Genomic DNA, 23,604 nt, shown 5'->3' on the forward strand with positions numbered 1-23,604 from the left:
ATTATTCAATGCACTCCATTCTTTTCCCCATTTTTTTACGTTTTATAGAACTAATATATATTTATAATTAATGGAATGCGTAATTATTGAATTCAATTCACATTTTACCTTTATATGTACATTCATTAGTTTGAATTAGTAAATAATAATTATTAGATTTTTTTATTATTAATTATTAAAATATAGAGTATGTTTTTTAAACTTACTATTTGAGTAAATCTATTATCTCCATGTCTATCATTAATTAAGTTACTATTATGGACTAAATTAAATTATTTCAGTCCAATTATATCACGATTCTAAAATATTTAATGATTTCCTAAACAACAAAAGATATGAAATGGACAAAGTATTAAGCATATCTTTTAAAAAATATAAGGTCAACTTGGGCTGCAATTCCTGGTTAAGTTAATAGATTTTTAAGTTGGATTAGGCTAGACCAACAAAGTTTGAGTTAGAGTTTTCATACCTCTAGTCCATGTTGGGTTTGGTCAAATGTTAAGATATCGATCGTTATAGTTTGGATAGCGTAAATATTTCATTTACCATTTATTTATCAGTTATTATAATTAATTTTTGGAAAATTTTTATAAAGTCTCCTAAATTTTATACTTTCTTTAAGTAGATATCATAAACTATTTTTCTTTCCTAATTACATATTAATCTTTATCGGCTAATGAAACTGATCTGTATATAAATATTTTGTTAGATTACTAACAAATAACAAGATAAACACTAGAATTAAACTCATAATAATAATAGCAATACAAGTTAGTCAAAGATGATATACAGAAAAAACTGTCATCAAAATAAAAATTGATTGAAAAGGTCACGTTATCAAAGAAAAACATAATCCATAGCAATGAAGTGAACTCATACTATAATAGGAGTCTCAATCATCTCAGTTAAAATAAATCAAATGGTCTAAATTTTAAAATCAAAATTAATTTTTAAAAAAAGAAATCAGATTTAGGCATTTAGCAGCAGTATATATAAGGAAGGAGGATCTCCAACCTCTCTCCTCCTCCTTCAACCACCATGGACGCCACTTTTATTCTCAGCCGCATATGCTATGAGCAAAGGATTTCCACTTGCCACCAATAACAGCACTTGCAAACGGTAGCAGATGTGTTATCGCTAAAATGGGGCCATGGCAGATTTGAGCCAGCAATGAGAGTTTCTCTACTAACTTGCTGGTTCTGTTTTTTTAATGGTGGCTCCGTGGTGCTTGAAGGAGGAGAGAGAGGTTGAAGATCCTTCTTCCTTATCTACACTGCTGGATTTTCTTTTTTAAATTAATTTTGATTTTAAAATCTAGACTATTAATTTATTATTGGTCTCAACTATATATAATGGAGATGATCTAGACTCGTATAATAAGAGTTAATATCCACTCGAATATGGAAGATTGCTCAAAGAAGAATTAATAGGTTAAATATTTTATTTATTGAATTAAATAAAAAGTTAGAAATTTATTCTAGGTGAGAGAAAGAGAAAGGATATCATCTCATAATATAACATAATATCTCTTTTTTGTGTGGGTCTTATGTCAATTAATAACGTGAGGCTTCCTTTCGGTTTTTCTCCAGGGTCCCACTTTCACAACAAGAGATTTCCAAGAAAGAAAGAATTGAATAGAGGCGTAACCACATATAGATAATTAATAAGATTATGATAATATATTAATTTTAAGTAAATGTAATCTTAAATGATAATATTAAAAATCATAAAATATATTTCTTTTCAAATATGAAGTGTTTACATGTGTTTCCGTACAAGTTTTTATCTTCAATACGACCAAGGAAGCATGCAAATTCTCCTCCTCCCATATTGTATTTATGAGCACACAAAGTTGCATTGCGTTTTATACACCTATAGCTAAGAGTTGCACACTCATAAAAAAAGGAAGCAAAAAACATATTGTTTGATTCAATAGTAGCAAAAACAAACAATTGGTATATTGAGAAAAATATATGAGTTTTATATATTATTATTATATAATTTATCATTCATATTTAATCATTATTAACTCTTTAAAAAATATATTTTAAATAAATGATTAATGAAGTATTCACTGCGTATAAACATTTACGCTGACAATACAACATTCAAAGTTTAAATGAATTTCAGATATTTTTATTGTAGAAATCACTTAAATATTTCAAGAATATCAGTTATAAGAGTGTAATATATATGCAATATCAGTATAAATATTTATATATATTCATTATATCATCTATCATTCATTTGAATTACTTTTTTTTGAAGATTCTATGAAGATTAAATATGAATGGTAGATAATATATAAAACTTATATTATCATTGCATACATTTTTTCTGTAACAATTATTGTTAATGAATAGAAAAATTGTGACTTTTAAATTTTTAATGAACTCACAAGAAAATTTACATGATTGAAGAGGCTTGAATTGCATAAATTAGGATGAACCTAGGAGCATTTTGTGTTAAAAGGCCCGGCCTAAAAGAATAGCAGACAAATATACAGAGGCGGCAAATATCAAAAGGATACGACATAATTTGTTGTTTGGTCTATATTACAGATGAAATTATCTATATCAAAATAATTATATCTATCTATTTTAAACCAATAAAATATTACAATATATAATGTTGTTAACTTAAATAATTCAATATTTTTTGATATATATTTGTTAAAATCATACTTGTACGGTCGTAATGTGTTAATGGAGAATCTCATTTCCAGATATTTTTTATTCCCCCCCATCCTTAGATCTCTTTAATTGAATTGTAAGTATTATTGATTTTATAATTTTTGTATCACATATATGATAACAATATATATATATATATTATTTCATATGTGAAATTATATATCCATAATAATAAATAATATAAAGAAAAATTTATCTAAAATGAACAGATATTATATTTAATCGGATTTATGATTAAGTTTATGTTCAAATGTTGACCTGATCAACATTTATTATCTGAGTTAATTTCAGTTCTAAAATTGGACCCAAGTTAAAAAATGACTAGAGAGATAACATTTAAGATTTAAGATATGAGTAAAAACAATTTACCCAATTCAACATATCTCATGCTCACTCCTAAATGGAACACCAAATGAAAAAGGTAATATCCATTCCTACGTTACCACCAAGCCTTTTTATTTCTTCTAGTCTTTTCTTTCTCACCCTGTCACCCACCATTCCCTTTTCCCCATAAAGTTTCCTCTCTATTAATCAAAGGCTAATATATTCCACAACACACCTATATATCCACCCACCACAATTATTCTTATTCATCTTATCATATCACTCATCACATAACACACCGTCATGGATCTATCAAAACACGCCGCCACCATCCCTATTAACCCTGACGTAGCTCGTGAAATCCCCAACCTCCTCCGTATCTATAAAGATGGTCGAATCGAACGCCTCGTCGGTGTCGATAAGATCTCACCCGGAACCGACTCCCGAACTAATGTCAAATCCAAAGACGTCACTATCAACCCCGAGACTGGCCTCTCCGCTCGCCTCTACCTCCCTCCAAACACCCCACCTTCCCAAAAACTTACCCTCCTCTTCTACATTCACGGCGGCGCGTTCTGCGTCTGCACTCCCTTCAACCCTGCTTATCACCTTCACATGAATACCCTCTCCGCGGACGCTAACGTTGTTGTGGTGTCCGTACACTACCGCCTAGCCCCCGAGAGCCCTATTCCCATTTGCTACGATGACACGTGGGAAGCGATTCAATGGGTCGCGAAACACGTTACCGGCAACGGCCCAGAACCGTGGCTAAACGATCACGTAGATTTCGGGCGTGTGTTCTTCGGCGGAGACAGCGCCGGAGCGAACATAGCACACAACATGGCCTTGCGCGGCGGCTCTGAAGGGTTTGGAGGGTGGAACCTAAACGGCATCGTTTTGGCATGTCCTTACTTCGGAGGTGATGAGAAAGATCTGTTAGTTGAATTGTTGTACCCGAATTATGAAGGAGTGGTTGATGCTAAGATACATTCAACGAAGGATCCAAAGATTTCGGGTTTGGGTTGCAATAGGGTGCTGATTTTGGTGGCGGAGAAGGATTTTCTGAGGGAAAGAGGAGAAAGGTATTATGAGGCATTGAAGAAGAGTGGGTGGAATGGGACTGTGGATATTAATGAGACTGAAGGAGAGAATCATGTGTTCTATTTGTTCAACCCAGCTAGTGAAAAATCTATTGCTCTTGTTAAAAAGTTTGTTGAGTTCATCACACAAACTTAGATTCATACTTCCTACCTTTTTACTCAACTCAATGTGATAATGCTATTTTCTACCCAAAATTTCACACCCTCTATATATTGCTCGCAAATATTTGAGACAAATAACAATGATGCGAATAATTTAGTGGACAACAATTTTTTTTACATTTGTTTAGATATTATAACCAAATAATTGTTATTGTTTTCCACCCATAATTGTCCTACTCTGTTTAAACTAATTATATTTAAGGGTGGTGGATACCTATGATTTAAAAAGAAAAAAACTAAAATTGCAAATTGCACCATCTCATAAAGACAAAAACTATTTACATTTTGTTTCTTAACATTTTGCTTTCTTAATCAGCTATAAATTATTATTAATTTACTAGCAATTCTTGGTATGCTCTATCATTGCTACTATTTTAATTTGGTACACAAACTACTAAAATAATAGACTTCTCTTAAAACAAATTAAATTATCTCTATATCTCACTTTTTATCTTTTATTCAAAAACTCATTTAAAATTGAAAAGAGTTGATTCTCAAAATAATAATTTTATAAAAAATGGCGAGGCAGTTATAATTAATGAAGGTCCTTGCATTCTTATTGAGGCCTCTCATCAAATAAACAACAGTCAAAGATAACATTTATAATCATGCGCATCCCTCGCTACATGAGGTGCATAGGAGCTCAATGTCGTGCTAGTAGCAACTGCTGTATTTTGTTTCTTAGGTGTGTACTTGTAATCTGAAATTCTGAATCGCTCATACTCCTTTTAACAGCAGTACAGTTACAGTATCAAATATCAGTTTGTAAAAGCATTGATGGGTTGATTCATGGAGCAGGAGTTAATAGGGATGGAAGTGCTTCAAAAAAAATAAAAGAAAATGCAATTTCAATGATACATCTATTATTTTAATTATAATAAAATTACATTTTTGTATCTATTATTTCAATGACACGGGACATGGGATCCATATCCGTACGCATGAGGGGCAAAATGTGTGGCCAGTTTGAATGAACCGTCTAGATAATTGTTAGACAAAATGAGAGGCACCGAGATTATCAGGCTTGGCTTCACTGCACATCATCATATCAAATATCTTTACATACCAACAAAACCAAACTACCCATTCATGAATCTTATTACCCATTCCTTCCCCTTATCTCTTCCCTTTATCCCGTTCAAACCTCGTTTCCTTAATTCCCCTCTCAAGCTTTCAAAATCTTCAAACTCTCCACAATTTTCTACCATGGATTCAAGCTCTACCGACAACACTGAAGAAGTAGCCTATGATCTTTCCCCTATCATGAAAGTATACAAAAACGGCCGTGTTCAAAGGCTTGCAGGTGAAGAGGTTGTTCCTCCATCACTTGATCCAACAACTAATGTTGAATCAAAAGATTTTGTCATATCTAAAGAAGAAGACATATCTGTGAGGCTTTTCATCCCTAAAACCGTTGTTGATGATTCTTCAAACCAGAGCCAAAAGCTTCCTCTATTTGTTTATTTCCATGGTGGTGCTTTTTGCATAGAAACACCCTTTTCACCAAACTACCATAACTACCTTAACAACGTTGTTTCAAAGGCTAATGCTATTGGTGTGTCTGTTCATTATAGGAGGGCCCCAGAGCACCCTGTTCCCATTGCACATGAAGATTCATGGCTTGTTTTGAAATGGGTTGCTTCTCATGTTAGTAGAAATGGCCCTGATGGGTGGCTGAATAAGCATGCAGATTTTGATAAAGTGTTCTTTGCTGGGGACAGTGCTGGTGCAAATATTGCACATTATTTAGCTATTCGGGTCGGGTTAGAAGGGTTACCGGGTTTGAAGGTTGAAGGGATTGCCTTGGTCCATCCTTATTTTTGGGGAGTGGAACGAATTGGGTCAGAATCAGGTCGAGAATTCGCAGCCAAGGTGGATGAGTTGTGGCGTTTTTCAAGCCCAACAACAAGTGGATCCGACGACCCGCTTATTAACCCGGATAAGGATCCGAATCTGGGTAAGTTGGGTTGTGAGAGGGTGCTTGTTTGTGTTGCTGAGAAGGATATTTTGAAGGATAGAGGTTGGTACTATAAGGAGTTGCTTGAGAAGAGTGAGTGGAATGGAGTTGTGGATGTAATTGAAACCAAGGAAGAGGACCATGTCTTTCATATGTTCAAGCCAACCTGTGAGGAAGCTTTAGTTTTGCTCAATAATGTTGTTTCCTTTATTAAAAAGGATTAGAACATCCTCATGTTTCTAACTTTCTGTTTCTGTGTATTTATTAGTCATTTTAGTTTTTATAATATATGCAATGTTTGCTGTGTCCTATAAATCTAATGAATGAAAGTAATTCTCTTATGGTATAATAGTATTTGTCTATCTAACAATTAATTGATTTACTCCCAAGCTTGCATATTGTGTATCTGATTTGTTTTAAAGAAAGTATTGAGATAATAATAGTATAAAGATAATTAGCGATCATATACACAATGAACCTGAATCTGCAGAACTTATATGGTGTTCTTTCTGATTACTATATGATCTATCCAAAATATTGAGAATGTGAAGCCAAAATATATAAGGAAGGAATATGATTTAAAAGAAGTAAGATAATACTATAATAGTTTGTTTCATTTAGTAAGGAATGAAATAATATTGCATATATTGATGACATGCATGTAAGTAAAACCATATAGCTAGTATAATACTGGAATTGGGTTGTACACAATTAACATCGTTAGTGGATACATGACTAGTATATGTAAAGAAACTACTTCAAAGTAGCCATGCACCGCACATTCTAACTGACAAAGAGAGATATTAGTAGTAGGATAAAATCAGGATATTTGATGATGAATTCATCACTAAATTGAAAGGGGATGAAATAAACATAAGGAAAGGCTCACTTATTTAAAGAGTGGACAAGGGTAGCACTAATAACAGCAGTGTAGCACGTCTCACTCCACTAAATAAAAGCACAGATCAACTTGTTCTGTTGTAGGTCTTCCTCTGTTATTCGTATAATTACCTGCTTTGAACTGTAATCCTTTGATTGAATAGTAAAAGATAAAAGTGAAAGGATTAAAGTATAAAAGGCCTAAACTAACCTTGCAAATATTCTAAATTGCCTTTAGAAACTCTCAATGTTTTGAGGGTGATTGCAACAGAAATCTACAACTATCACCCAAACAACAATAAACTATCTCTAATCATACACATATCCCATGTTAAATACTCATTATTAACAAATTATAACTCTGTTCTACATGGTAATTCATGGTTTTTTTTTTTGAACACTTGAGTTAAAACTGAAGTTACACTCCTTAATCAACCCTCCAGCCGCCGCCCCTACTTCTTTTCCGATAAGCCGTGAACAACCAAGGTGCCATATTTTCCCAAACCTATCTCATAGTTACACTCTGAGAGAACATTGAAGTAAATGAATGAATTGTGTATTAGATGGAGGATGATACAAAGTTACTATGATCCTTTATATAAAAAAGGAAAGAAAAACTAATTACCATAAACAAAACTACTAACCAATTAACAAAAGCTCAATGCAAAACTAACTCAAATAACAAAGCATATTTCAACAGCAATAATCAATTAACTATTACAGAACTATTTTAACACATAGAGATGCTACTTCTTATAAACACCACCAATGGCATATAAGAAACCATTTTGGCCCTTGACACCAAATTGAATGTAAAGTAATGGCATTGTACGATTAAGTGGTGTAGGAAAAAGGAAAACATATATAACTGAATGAAAATCAGGGAGGGTCTTGTGATTTGCAAGAGATTATGGAACTGTGTTTTGCTTTATATTTTAGTTGATTTGCAGACTCAATAACAATTTTGGGTGAAGATTATAAGGCCTAAGTATGGTTTGATATCAGATATCAATGATACTATACCATCGAAAATATTATTCTCGGTATGTTAACTAGTCTTATGTTACACAGAGACAAATTAAAGAATATTTTCTTTAAAATGTAAAGAGGCGGCGAGAAAGTAGGATTATAAAAAGAAAATGATGAGTAGGTTTTATATGAATTATTATAATGAGATAAGAACTTTGAAAAGATCATCAAACTAGTCCTTGACGTAGATGAATTTCTTAGAAAATACTAGTAACATGTATAAACATTACTAGGTAATAATATCTTAACCGTCATCTCATTTTTATAAAAAACAAATGGTTAAGATCAATGTTCCTATTGGTGTGTGCCCGTATTGAGGAAAAGCAACATAAACCTTCAATCTAGTTGCAGAAGCTGAATTGTTATTTTCATGAGTTTGTCGTTATTTTATCTCACAGAAATCTGCACGGGGACAATATTAAATTCCCTCGTTAACCTTGCGTGTTCTGTTTGGACAAGGAACAGAGAAAAGGAGATGACGGGAGAAAAACTCTACATCATTGCCGTTTTAGGAAGGAAAAATAAAATAGTGTACACTGCATGTGATTTGTGTTGGAATCAGTTCAAATAAATAAGTGATATCTAAAGGTTTATTTACTATGGTTCATTTCATTAGATATTACAATAGAGAGTTTTAATTGATAGAATGTATGAGACTAACAGCTAAAAAAGAAGGTAATAACTTCGTTTTTTAATTTGCTATTGGGTTATTGTCTATGTAATTGGGTTGAAATCCCACTTGGGACAATTTAAAGACCAAATTAGGCAAACAAAGTACCTTAAAAGGCTAGCTTTCATGACGTGAGACCCAATAAACCACATTGCATTAATTCTACGGTCTCCAGCAGTGACAAAATGAGGTGACATTGTAAGAGATTTTTATGTTGTTATTATATTATTTATCGTTCATTTTGAATTATTATTGATTTTTAAATAAAAATAATACAAATGAATGATGAATAATAGCTATACAATGGAATTTCCTTTTTCAGCCCCATGGTACATAAGTAATTTTACCATGTGGGCAAGGTTATATACCTGTTTTTAAACAATACATGGGTAACTTTGCTTAAGATGTTTTTTTACACACAAGTAGGTAAGGTTAGGAATAGAACATGGATTCAAAATATATATCATGTGAATATAAACTCCCAAACACAAAATAATATCCATTTGCTCTTAAACCTTATATTAGGAATGAGGGAGCCTAATAAAAGTTAGAAAGCTGTGGAAAAAGGATAAGTAATTAAGAAGAATCACAATAAATGGATGAGATATGACATTTTGACAAATTAAGAACTTATTCTATCAGCCTTAGGTCATATGGACTCAACTCGTTGGACATTAGTTATTTTTGTTAACTAGTGAGTGTTCGTGGTTTTTTTAATTAAAAAAACCAAAGTGGTCCTTGATTTGATTACATGTTGGGGACAGTACTATAATATAGTACTACAGTAGGCACTTCAAGTCATTGTTAATAAATTTGTTGGACCAATCTTCAACCATCATGAAGTTTCATTGTTACGGAGTATGGAAAGAGTTGAAAGTTATAAGTGAGACACCACGTCTTAAACAAAAACCTTATGAGTTTTATAAGCTTTTCTACTTATAAACTTTTTCACTTTTCTCCACATATCCAATGTGATCTTTACACTCAAAAAAATTCAACAAAATTTTTCATCCACCTCTCAGTTTTGGACAATTATGATGTGATTGAAAATATGGAGGGAGTAACAACTAACGAATGAAAATACCTTTGGATTTTCAATCCCCTATCATATTTGATATGTTACATTTGAATAAAGACAGTAATTTTGCTTGTAATAACTAATAACCAAGTAATTATATATCAAACTTGATAGTTGATACCACTTGTATTAAGACACTTAGCTTCGTCTTCAATTTTTTTTTGGGTACAATCAATCGCCTTCAAATTTTCGTTTTAACGATATATTGTGGTTTCCAACAAGGTTTAATAATCTTAATTAGATTATCGTTGTTAACAGTTAGAACGGAAAGAAATGCTAAGGCACCAGCTATATGAAGCATACATGAAATTTATCAGCGTGGATAGCTACGTAAAAAATGATGGATCATTAGGAGAAAAAAACTTGGTTAGAATATATATATATCATGTCATATTTAGATACAAATGTATTCAAATGTATTTTTAAGTTTTATTGTTATTATTAATAACTAAATTTTAATTAGAATTAAATATTTAAAGTATTGCATTATCAAGAATTTATTGATTGTATATGTATTTTCATATAAATTTTTCTCCATTTATTATTAAAAATGTATGCCACGTGTGAGTCACTCAAAATAATGATGGAAGTTATATTAGGTGTACCAAATAAGATTTTCTATATCCTTTCTCTATGTCTAATCTAATATTACCGGTAAGATTTTGACAAATGTGTACAAAATAAAAATTAAGTTGATTTTTAAAGTTAATAAAATTGAACACTCTCTATGTCTAATCTATTTTCTTGTATATGTATTTTGTTCCATAAAATAAGATTTTTTTGTTGGACTTGAATTTTATCTGTGTATTAATCTAATTAACAAGTGACACATAATTAAAAATAAAAAGTATGAAACTAAAAAATAATTTTTTTAATGTAGATGTATAGAAAACTTTTGGTATTTAAGATTTGGATTTGCATAAATGTTATCCTAATTACTTAAAACATGGAATTCTATATATAAAAAAATTATTCTAAAGATACTGAACATTTGGCTTTCCATTTAAACTAACTTCATTAAGTATTAAGAAAAATTATGGAAGGAATGGTTAGGGAGGATCTGAAATTCCTCATCTCTTAAAGGCTAACCTATGACCCAAAAAAATCCTTGAGTTTGACGAAAGACAAATATTCGCCTAGCTAAAATGAAAATTAAGAAATACTAGATTGAAGTGAAGAAAGTAAATAATGGTGAAGAATAATGAATCAAAAGATTGCTTTGCAGTTTGCATGTCCTACTTTTGAATCTTTTCATAGGTAATATGTGGAAATCCCAATCCGAACCTGTTTGTGAATTATGGAATCATCATCTGTCACTTTATCTAACATGTCTTTTCTTTTGTCTCTCAATACAAATAGTACTCATGCTAGGACCTGCGAGGTTTGCGGGTTTGCCCATTTTTTGTTCATTGGCCCTTTTATTACTGTTTTTACCTTTAACTACTTTAGGTTGGATTCTTGCAATTAATCCAAGTACTATAGCATAAAGTCCAACAATTTCTTCCTTACTATTGAAAGACTCTATAATATAATGCCATCTCAGTTATGAAGCATCGATCATTGGGCATTTACATTGCTCTTTTTATGTGCTGGGTTATCCATAACATAATGATATATATATATATATTGGTTCCAAAATTGATAACTTATCCACAAAAGCATGGACTGTGTTAGATGAAATCACGAAAGTGCTTCAGAGGTGTATGTCTATAGGAAAAGGATACCATTTTGCACTTAATTGTTACTTACCCATTTACCCTTCCCTTTTGTGTTAGGGAGCTCCTATTTATTTTCATATTACTATCTCTTTTCCTACATCTGCCATGACTAACATATATTGATGTACAAACAATATTATGTTTGAAATATATTCTAATATTTCTATATTTATACCCAATATTCAATTTGTCATTAAATATAATTAAAGTAATTGTATTATTTATTTTATTATATTCGCTATTTAATTAAATAGATTACATGATAATGTCCTTAATTAAAAATTAGAGCATATGTGGATATGATCATTGAACTGACTCAACTTAGAATTCTTAATGATTAAGATTAGACTTGAAATTAACATAATGAAGAGTCACAAGTGAGACACCACGTCTTGAATCAAAACCTTAAGACATTAGTTTCATGAGTCTTTCATTCTTATAAACTCTTTCATTCCTCCCCGCATATCCAATGTGGGACTTCACACTTGAATAAACCCAACAATCTCCAACTCAAATGTGAGTACCACACACTTTCCGGTCCGCTCCCCCTTGAGTCCACCATGTCCCAGCCAAAACATTTAACATGTTATTTATAATACTTTGATTTCAGACACATGATGTCTCAAGACATTATTTGAATGAATATTAGGTATGATTAAATGCTTGTAGAATTAATGATTAATCAATAAGGAATCCATCAACTCTTGGTAATGAGTTTGAGCTCTATAATAAAATAAAATATTGACCAAGATATTACAATGAATAAAGAAATGAGTTTCTTTGAGACATGATGACAACTTATTAAAGTTTGACAATTGTATCATACTTTAAAGTTAGTTCAGAGTTGCAAAGATGAGAGAAAATATTTTAATTAATCTTCTAATAGTTCTTGAAAGTAAAATATATATTACTTCATGTTAAGTGGTTGTTAAATAGTGTTTTCCGTCCCATTAATTCAAAGAGTTAATAACACATATTGGTTTTAGTATAGATATACACATATAGTCTTAATAATTTTTAAGAACAAAATTCAGGAACTAGAATCAGTATATATTTTATATGCAATGTATACATTATATATAATTTTAGACACAAATATATTTATGTTTATTACCATAAAATTTCTTTCATATTACTCCTTCATTGCTGATTAAAGGACTTTACCTCATGCATATCATCTACAAAATTTAACTTTCACCAAAAAAAGTTATATAATAAATTTTGATGGTATTCAGTAATTAATAGACTTTACTGCATTTATATCATATGCTACATAATTTACATTTCATACAAAAAAGAAACAAATTAGATTACATCACCAACCCATATTTACCACCATAAAATTTTGTTGATGAGTCTAGCCACTTCTCGCAGGTAATTAATAAAGTTGTCACAAACATACGCAACCCCTTCCTGACTTTTATGGGGGTCAAGGTCATGCAAGATTTAATTTCTTAGTAATTAGATTTTGTAGATAGATTTGATATTTCTATTAACAAATTAAAAAAAAGGTTGGGGTGCATCATACAAATGAAAGAGTATACAATAATAATGTATTTGGCAAATCAAATATCAAGGTTACTAACATACCATTCAAATTAATTGATAATATTATTAATCATTTTGTGAAATATATATTAATGTAAAGTGAAAGGCTTATTAACCTAAGACGTGTCTAAATGTTCAGGTTATTATTATTAAGTAAGAAACCGTCACAAGATAGAGAACTGAAAGAAAACAATGGAAACACAACACCTTAGGTGAGTATTCGGTCCAAGATGCATATCTGTTGCTGATGAATCAAGAGATCACTATCGAAGATAATTGATCGTCAAATAAGTGTGGACTTTTAACGCACCAACAAAAAATGGTAGAGAATTTTGAACATCTCTTTTAGTTGTGTGACATCATATTCAGTTTGTTTAGATTGGATTCTAATCGGAAACATCTACAGGCATGTGGAGCTAACTCTCCTAGCGGACATTTTTTCATCCACAAGACTTACCTAAGACCTTACATAAGGAAAATCAAACATGTACCACTTGAACCAAACATCCGTCGTTGATGTGGGTGATTTGAATAAAGAGAAAAACCACTATCTTGAATGTGGATAATGTGATCAATCAAGATGAGATATTTTAGAATATTACTTTGAGATCTAAACACTAGTCAAAGCCAAATGCTTCTCTTATTGGGATATAATAACTAATCTTTAGAGTTTTTATTTATTTTTATTATCAGGGTATCTCTCACTTTTTTTTATAAGGAACTAATTTTTTGAAGTATTTAAAACTGTAAGTAAACAATTCTAACTCCTCGAGCTCGTATTAACTTTTTTTTTAACATAATCCTGTGAATAATGTCTTATCAATCACTACCCCTTTCATTTTTTTTTATTTTTGTTTTATTTCAAATCTTTTAATGTTTTAAAAACTTATAAGTTATTTTACTATATTTGTTTTCTAATTAGTAATTAGTATTGGTACCTCATGGTTAAGTATACAATGCTGGATTAATCGTCAATCAAGTTAAAAAGGCTTTGGATTTATTAAACTTCAATGTGGACTACTAACTGCTTGAAATTCAAAGAGTTACGTTACTTTTAATTTTCTTCACACAATCAAATAGTATTAATCATCATTACCCATTCTATTTTTTCTTTAAATAAAAGCTACTGGGTTTACATCTCCATTATGTGAGGTAATTATAACACGTAAAGTTAACATTGTTTCTCAAACAAAGATTGATTGTGTGTAGTGTATGACTACTATCATCAAACGAAGCGTTCCACATGGGCTGTTTCAAAACTGCAGAGGAAGAGATTTGCGTTTTCATCGTGTCGACATCTGGTTTGTGGTCCCAGAGAAAGCGAAATAAAATTACACCGTAAAAATATAATTCTCCCAAAGATGCCATGGTAAAGAGGAGTGATAAACTTTTTTTCAACAAACAGATGAAACACTTTATATGTATAGTTCATAGTTATCTGTTCTGCAGGAATTTTTTTTTGGGTTCAAAATGTGTATTTAATAAAAATATAGACATTATGGGTTTTTAAGAATTTGTATATATCATATCATAAGATCATATGATAAGTTGTGATTTTAATAAGTAATATCTATGTCAAGATTGATATCAAATATTGACATTTTAATTTAAATAAAAGATAAATGAGAGAAATATAAATGTCGATTTATAGTTCTCCCTTAAAAAATTATCAGTATTTAATATTAAAACCAAACATAACATGATATGCTTTGTCTGATATTGTTTGCAGATAGGTAGAGTTTTGTCCTTGCAAGAAATCCACACTTTTTTATTATAAAAAAACTAATAAATGATATGCTTTGTTTTTTTAAGTAATCATTATCCTAAAGTAATGTTTACCATCTATAATATGTTAGCCTAATAGTGTAAGATTCTATGAGATTTTTAGGATGATCAAAAGGTTAAGGTTTGATTCCTGGGAGTAATATTTGTTGAGAGAGTTAGTCACACATCTTAAAAGAGATTAATTCTTTATTTAAAAGGTACGGAGAACCCATGATAGTACAAACTAAAAAAAATAATGTTTATCAAAATTGTATCATATAAATTAAGATCAAGTAGTTTTTCAAATGTTTTATTAAGTTCGTCAAATTGTTTGAGAGATGATGAAATATCTTCTGTTATAAGAAGATAAATAATATACACCTATAATAAGTTCATACATCAACAATGTTTTAACAAAAAACAATATAACATTTGATCAAAGAATAAATAGGACAATTATCACATTTTTAATATACTTGTGATATATTTTATATATAAATATGATGATATACATTATTCTTATTATTTGAAAGTAAAATGTCTCATGATATAAAAAAATAAGTTAAATTATGTCCAACTATAATAGGTTATATGTCAACAACATTTTAATGAAAAAACAAATATAATATTCGATTAAATAATAATATCATATATGTTTTTTAATGGACTTGGGAGATAATTTATATAGTAATAGAAGGATAAGTGTCAACTAGCTCCTTTCGTCATCAGTAAAATTATCTTAAATCTTTCTAGAATAATATAAGTCAAAACTATAACAAAGAATATAAGTTGAAACTTTATTAATATATTCATTAATAATTATTTTAGGTTGACTTTCTCAAATATACATTTCACAGATTATTAATACAATATATATCTGCTTGTAAATAGAATAAAATATGATAAATTAAAATATTTTGTTTCATTCAAAATACAATTTTACTTCAAATATATGATGACAAATTATTTTGAACCTTAACACATTAAGGTTCCTTTTTTTTCTGGTATAGAACTAGAATAGAAGTGCTGGAATAGCAGTTACGCTTACAAGTGGGAGTCCACCACAGCTGGTTATTCTAAATATATCTCATTTTACCCTTATACCCCTAACCGTTGAGATAGGGAGACAAAAGAACCCCACCGTCATTCATAAATTGAACATATCTGAACCGTTCATCTTATCACTGCGCTCATCAATATTCTTCTCTGTCACTCTCTCTTTTTAAGTTCTCTCCCTCACTCTCTCTAACTAGCCCCACACGTAGTTATAGTGAGAGAGTGTGTGCATTAAATCGTGCAGAACAAGATGAAGGCTAGTGACTCTAAACTCTGTGATGCTATGGTTGAAGACGCTCCTTCAAATGTCTCTAAGAAGAGAAAAATCACTTCTTCATCGTCGGAAAAATCTGTCGATTCTTCCGGCACTGTGGTTTCCGGTGAATTTCGCTTGGATCGTTCTCCGCTTTCTTCCTGCAGTTCAACCCTTCAAGCTGATGAAGGTCATGTTTTTAAGAAGCTCAATACGACGCCGTTAGATCCAGAGGTTCGATTTTCGAAAATTCCGAATTTAGTACCATATACTTTCGTTTTCGCATTTTTCAAAAAAAAATTGTTGTTTCCAAACCGTTTTCGAATTTCTGCTTCTAATTTTCATACTTAATTTTGGCAAATTTAATTTAAATTGCAGATTCAAAGCAACTGTTTTGAAACCGTAGACTCAACTCACCTCAATTTCAAACCTGTTAGGTTCGTTTATATTCTAATTCTTTGCCTATTATTCCAGGTTTGTTTATAAATTTCTATTTGCAATGAAACATGCATTTTTATTTTTATCTGTATACAGTTTATTGAGTGAGTTTTCTGGAGACTCGGAAGAAACAATGACACCTTCGGTGAAGATGGCACCAAAGGAGGAGATCGAAGAATTTCTTACAATGGCTGAGAAATACGAGCAAAAGCGGTTTGCAATGAAGTAAGTAACTATCAGTTTTTTTACACTGAACTGAGTCCAATATTTCAGTACCCGAACCCTAACTAAGTAACAACCTTGCTTTGTGCGCAGGTACAATTTTGATATCGCAACTGATACACCAATGGAGGGTCGGTACGAGTGGGTTCGTCTAAATTGAATGAATGAAAGAAAAAGAGACAATAAAAAGTTTTATAGAGAAAATGGGGTTGGGTGATGATTAGTGAGTTAGTATAGTGAAATTAGTGTTGGTGATTGATGGGTAACCTAATGTGACACAAGTTCAATTGAAATTGAGGAGATTGTGATGGTGGTGGTGGTGTTTTAATTTGTACAGCTCGTTACTGCTTTCTCTTTTTTAGTTTTCTTGTTGGATCATACAATAAGCTGGCTGGCTTTTCTAGATAGAACTAGTAGAACTTTGTTTCAAATTTGGGTTAATGTTATGGGAAACAAACTAATTGCCATTATTGCAGACAGTCTCTTTCACTGTTTCCAGAATAAGGAGGGTGGTTCAGCTAATTCCTAGGGCTGTTTTCACTGTTCATTATTAGAATAATTAATGGATAGAGAATATTAGTAATAATTGTTATTTGGTATAAGTAATTTTCTATGAAAAAGTGTCTTTTGTTCTAGCTTCCTTTTGGCTGTTTTCCTTTTCAGCTTTCCGCAGCTTCATTTACCTTTTTTTGATGCATGGCAATTTTTTTCTTTTTCTTTCTGTAGGCCATAATATCCTTTCCAACTCACGCCATGATTCCCCTATTTGGGGTAGGGACCATGTGACTGGAACATATAGAAATGACTGTCATAAAGTCTTCCTCATCTCTTGCGAGGGTGGGTTAATCATTGAAAGGTATATGCCTACTACCAACATGTACCCTATACAACATATATAAATAAAAGGACTAGTGAGTAGCCCTCTGCAATTTCATAGAGCGACCCTAGCTAAATAGTGGAAACTATGATAACTTAATTTTCTCGCATATTTTTTTCCAGGACTGAACATACATGTTTATGTGAGAATATGCTCCATTTTGTAAGCGTTACCGTCTATTGTGCGATCTTCAATTATTAAAATTTCTAAATATGTAGTACAACGATCTTTGAAAGAGATTCAAAGTAATTGATTAGGACTTATTCCATGTCTTTAATTGAAAGGGAACGTTAACAAATTACGTGATAATGGTTATCATAATAATGTGTATATATTATCTAAGCAAATTAACAATTCTGCTATAGATATACTGTACATCATAGTGAATATCCGTTTGAGCAAACAGGCCAAAAGGAAGGTTGCTTTTAGTATTTTTCTCTTTTGCTTATTGTTTAACTGTTGCTCAGAAAAGGATATAGAGGTGACATAATATTCGTTATGAATCAGAGTGAGAGAAGAAGAATAAGAAAGCTGTGATAAATCATAGCGCAGAGGGAATCGTCTAAACCAAATGAAAAAGAAGCAGGGTCCATGCCATAGCTCCTATGTACGATTTCATCATTACACACGTGTCCAAAATGAAGCACCATAACCCATATCCATGTCATCATGGATACTAATGTGCACCTTCCGGCATTCCATTGTTCAACTTTCTTTTTATATAACAATAATAGTAACGTATTAAAAAATGCAAAGATATTCTTAAAAGAAACCCATAATAGTGAACTAAAAACAATAGACAAAAATGATGAAACTAGAAGACTTGCACGTGGTGTGGTGGAGAAATATCGTGATGTTTAATTAATTTGCTTTGGATCTGATGCCAATTTTAAAATAGAGTGTACAACAAATTTAGAGAGAAGGGAGATGAAGGTGAAGTGTAAGAAAGAGACAGAGTGATGGGAGCGGTGTCAATAGGGATAGAATGTTGCTTATTAATGGAGGATACACAAAGTATTGGTTTCAATGTTAATGAAAATCCCATGTAAGCTGTTCTTATTACTTGAGAATAAATTGTATTTATAGATACTGTATAGGTTCTATACATTATCATTGTATCATCTATCATTTATATTTAATCAATGTTAATTCTCTCTATAAAATAATAATTCAAATAAATGATGAATAATATATTGACTATGTATAAATCTTTACATTGACACGATAAAAATATTATATTACATTCTTATTGGATACACTATGAAGAAATATTTTTTGTAGATGCATTTTTTGATAGCATGATCATGAAACTTTTATAAGTATTATCTATTGATTTTAAGGTCTACATGATATTGGCACTTAAAGAATTCATTTCAGGTGTTAATGCATGCTTGCTTCTTAGGAGTACTTTATTTTAGCTTACAAAACTCATAGTGGTGCTTACAATGAAGGAATTACTGTGTATCAACGTGTCACCCAAGTTATATCATTGATTTTCACAATTATTTATACTTTTGGTAACATATAATTTCCTCTTTAATCACCATTGATCTTGAGAATTTCATGCGTGTCTCCTATCACAGGACATGATATTGTAATTAAGTTATTTAAAATTCCTTAATTTAAACTTGGAAAATCTAAGAAAACACCTAGAAGATGTTCTAACTTTTTATATTAGAGTAAATTACACTGACACCCCTGAGTTTTAGTAAAATTATACAAACCATCTCTCACTTTTCTAAACTTACACAAACCTCTCATAGTTTTATACTTTCATTACACTAAACACCCCTGTATAATAAATAAGTGTAATTTTTTAAACAAAAAAATGTGATAAATGCAATTAAGTTAAACAAAACATGATATATTGTAGACAAGTCTAAATAATATACAAATCAATGTATCTTTATTATTTTTTTGTTACAAAATGCATAAACAATTATAAAGAAATATTGTTTAAATCACTCTTATAATATAGTGTAACGAACCAAAAATAATAAAGATACATTGATTTGTATATTATTTAGACTTGTCTACACAATATATCATGTTTTGTTTAACTTAATTGCATTTATCACATTTTTTGTTTAAAAAATTACACTTATTTATTATACAAGGGTGGTCAGTGTAATGAAAGTATAAAACTAGGGGAGGTTTGTGTAGTAAGTTTAGAAAAGTGAGGGGTGGTTTATGTAATTTCACTAAAACTCAGGGGGTGTTAGTGTAATTTACTCTTTATATTATTACTCAAAAAATTAGATTGACAACTATTTTTAAATTGTATTTAAATATAGCCTAGTTATTTTATTTGGCCAAAATGTCAATCTTATCAAAATCATATTAAGCTTTCGTTAATAATTTTATTATGTCAATGTTATCATTTGACCAATTTGTAAATCATATGAATAGAAGAGCTTGAAAATACATATATGTTGATGTTTTAGCTTTTATATTATTATATTATTTTATAATATTTTAGAAACTCCTTATACATCTATATTTTATTTCCCGCCATATCCTTATTCATTCCTCTTTTTTTCAATTTATTTTCACGGTAGTTCCCAATGTAATTAAATAATATTATTTTGGTGGAATGTTAATATCATTTAATAATTTCTTAAACTATATGTATAACCTCAAATATTAAAAGATATAGAGTGAATTAAGTAATTGCAATGTAGTTATGAAGATTGAAACAAAATGAAAAATGCTAAAACAAGCTTGTGCATCATTTACAATGTTATGAGATTAAGCCTATATTTTCTCCACATATCATGATATCTTCTATCTTTACTTACCAGTGTTCCTATTATGTTCCGGGATGATACGAGTAATATAATTCCCCATCAAACCACATTAATCCTCTGATATAGGAAAGCGACATATAACTTAATTGAGGTGATAAATAGTTCTAAATTCGACCTTTCTATATTTCTATATACTATGTAATTGTATTACCATTTTTTCTTCATAAAAAAAATATTAATGCTTTAATTAGATTGCTGATTGCACATAAGGAAGGACCACATTGCCAATTTTGAAATTCAAAAGTTGTGTCCCGCGTTGTTGTAACAAAGATTAAACTGCAAGTTGTTGTTTACTAGTAAGTAAATTGTACATTTACTCATGTCATGTAGCAATTGTCTGCCATAGAAAATACAACTCGAACTTGTAGCGCAAATACCAAAAGTAGTATCATAAATGGAGAGACCAGTTCTAACTTCTAAGTTAATTAAAACCTTTTCCTTCTTAATCTCCTTAGATGTATAAAATCATTTGTCACTTGAATTTTACTGATGAATGATAATGATATTGAAGTTCTCCTTCTCATTAACTACTTTCTTTAGGGTTTGAATCCTTATATAGTTAAACTATTTGAATCGTTTAATCACTTGTTAACAAAGTTTGAAATTGTGGTCACATAATCACAATTATAAATTTGGAAATATATTTTGAAAACAAAATCACAAAATTTTGATTAACAAAATAGTTACCCTCATGCAGGATCGAACTATAGACCTTCAGTTTACAAGACTGACGCTCTACCATATATAAATGGGTTAAAGACATTTCTATAATATACAATGATGATACCTACTTATAGTTTTTAAATATGATATAGTGATGTTTACAAAATGATATTACCTATAAAGAATGAGTATGAAACGAGTCCAACTCTACTAATAAGGTTAATACATAGACGATTATATAAAGAATATTGTTTTGCAAGGCTTACAAGCTATGAATCACAGATTCGTCAAATACCTTCGCGTGTCGGTGTCCGACACGTATCCAATACAAATACACTCAGATTCACGAAGGATACGTGTCTATAGAGTATCCAAAAAAATAAAAAAATAAAAATAAATATCAAGACACGTATTGTTTTCAATAAACACTCACTTATTTAAAGGTCACATTATACCAACTTACCATCACACCACATTAACCCTCGAATAGCTGGTACTTTCCGATCCATAACGTCGCCGACCGGTGCTTAGTGTTACTGTCTCTACCGCCATAGGTATGTTGTGAAGAGCAAATAGAAAAAAGGCTTACCTTTCTTACTTCTAGTTTCTTTTCGCTTAGTATGTTTATAAAGAAAAGAGGATGTGTGAGTATTAATAGAGAAAATAAATAAAGTGCGTACCTTTATTTCTTAACAGAGAGGAGAAGAAAGAGGGTAGGAGAGAATAAGAGGATTTACACTTATAATTTTATCATATTTTATGTATTTTTTATTAATCTATACGCCTATCCCTGAACATATCTTACATTTTAGAAAAAATGTGTGTTGACATATCCTATCCGATACACGTATCCGTATCATATCCGATATACGTATCCCTATCTATATTTTATAGCTTACAACAATTAAGAAAGTAAGACATTTCCTTAGAAAGGAGACCGGGAGAAAGAAAAAGCTATAGTGCTATATTATTGACCGATTGACTCCTTCGTAGTGAGTTCGAATCCATAGTCCTGTTCTTTTATTTATTATATTTTGAGGCGAACAATGAAGTGCATACATGACAGTAAGAGTTCCAAACCTCTTTTTTTGTGGTTGGTTAAAAGTAAGAGGTTAATAGCTGCACAATATGGAGAAGTTGGATTGAGTTAGGGTGAATGTTTGGTCCTAATAATTGTAATCATTTATTACCATTAAGTAATGTTATCTGTGAATTTTATGCAACATGTTGAGATGGCCGAGTTGGTCTAAGGCGCCAGATTAAGGTTCTGGTCCGAAAGGGCGTGGGTTCAAATCCCACTCTCAACACTTATTTTTTCCTTTCCTTCTATTTGTTGTCATGCATGATTCAGATCAGTGGTTGCAAAGTAATCACTAAAATAATCAGATTGATAATGGTTTTTCTTGACTAGCTTGTAGTTTGAATGTGGTGTGCCGTGTGCCCTCTATGAAGTTCCTGCAACTTATGAATTAAGAAGTCTTGGTAACAAGACCATTACAGTAATATTAATTGTAGCACATATTCTAAATTAACCTGAGATATATGTAACTCATGTTCAACCAGGTTATGTCTTAGCAGCAGCACTTCCAAGTTATGTTATTCCACAACCTTATGATGTTCTGTATCTCACCTCTACTATGAGGTACCCAATTAGGACACAGAGGTGGCTAACATGTCTTTGCCTTTGTCTTGATGATCCTTGAAACTGTGAGAACCAACAGATTATGTGGGTTCATCTTTTTCTTTTGATAAACATAAAGCAAGTGACATACCAATTAGTGTAGTTAATTGTGTGGTTACTTGCTTCTACCCTTGCATTACTTTTGGACAGATAGCAGAGATAGTAAATAAAGACAATTCAAGTGAGGTTTTTGAAGATGTGAGTAGAAGCTATCTAGAAATAAAAGATGATGAATTTTTATAGATATATTTGTTGCTTTTTATCTCATTATTTGCATGCTTGTACTCGTGCTTTTATTGATCCAAACTGAGGGCATCATTAGTTACTAGGCTCCTTGTGTGTACTGCTTAGTCCATTTCTGCTGTGAAACTTGTGTTCTATGTCAGGAATATAGAGAGCTCGAAAACCGTGGATTTGACATGAACATAGATAATTCCTTCTTAATTACTTCTAATACTTCCATTAGCATGTGCAATTATGATTGAATAAGATAACTCATCAACTTCAGAGACTAATTTTTTTAGTATAGCTAATTTCCGAATTTCTTCTTGTTTTCTATAACTTGGCTTTTGATGTATTGAGGGTGAGCATTTTGATGAATTTGCTTGATTTCATATCCTTTGATAACTTTTATTTTGGTACAATAAAGAGACAAAAGCCCAAGAATAATTCTTTTGGTAAAGTA

The 23,604-nt window shown here is 30.9% G+C and overlaps 3 protein-coding genes and 1 non-coding gene across 4 annotated transcripts; all 4 read left to right on the forward strand.

The window, feature by feature from the left end:
• Positions 3,169 to 4,371, forward strand: LOC109349432 (probable carboxylesterase 5). The gene has a single exon (XM_019590231.1). It carries the CDS (start codon positions 3,321 to 3,323, stop codon positions 4,251 to 4,253), a length of 933 nt encoding a protein of 310 aa, XP_019445776.1. The 5' UTR covers positions 3,169 to 3,320; the 3' UTR covers positions 4,254 to 4,371.
• On the forward strand, positions 5,275 to 6,596 carry LOC109349433 (probable carboxylesterase 12). Its single transcript, XM_019590233.1, has one exon. The coding sequence runs from the start codon at positions 5,279 to 5,281 to the stop codon at positions 6,458 to 6,460; it is 1,182 nt and encodes a 393-aa protein (XP_019445778.1). The 5' UTR covers positions 5,275 to 5,278; the 3' UTR covers positions 6,461 to 6,596.
• LOC109349434 (cyclin-dependent kinase inhibitor 7-like) lies at positions 16,130 to 17,526 on the forward strand. Its single transcript, XM_019590234.1, has 4 exons — positions 16,130 to 16,465; positions 16,610 to 16,668; positions 16,766 to 16,894; positions 16,985 to 17,526. Exons 1-4 carry the CDS (start codon positions 16,229 to 16,231, stop codon positions 17,049 to 17,051), a joined length of 492 nt encoding a protein of 163 aa, XP_019445779.1. The 5' UTR covers positions 16,130 to 16,228; the 3' UTR covers positions 17,052 to 17,526.
• TRNAL-AAG lies at positions 22,465 to 22,545 on the forward strand. The gene has a single exon. It is a non-coding gene; the product is annotated as a tRNA-Leu (tRNA).

This window comes from Lupinus angustifolius, chromosome LG06 (genome assembly GCF_001865875.1).
Source record: "Lupinus angustifolius cultivar Tanjil chromosome LG06, LupAngTanjil_v1.0, whole genome shotgun sequence".
Lineage (NCBI taxonomy): Eukaryota > Viridiplantae > Streptophyta > Magnoliopsida > Fabales > Fabaceae > Lupinus > Lupinus angustifolius.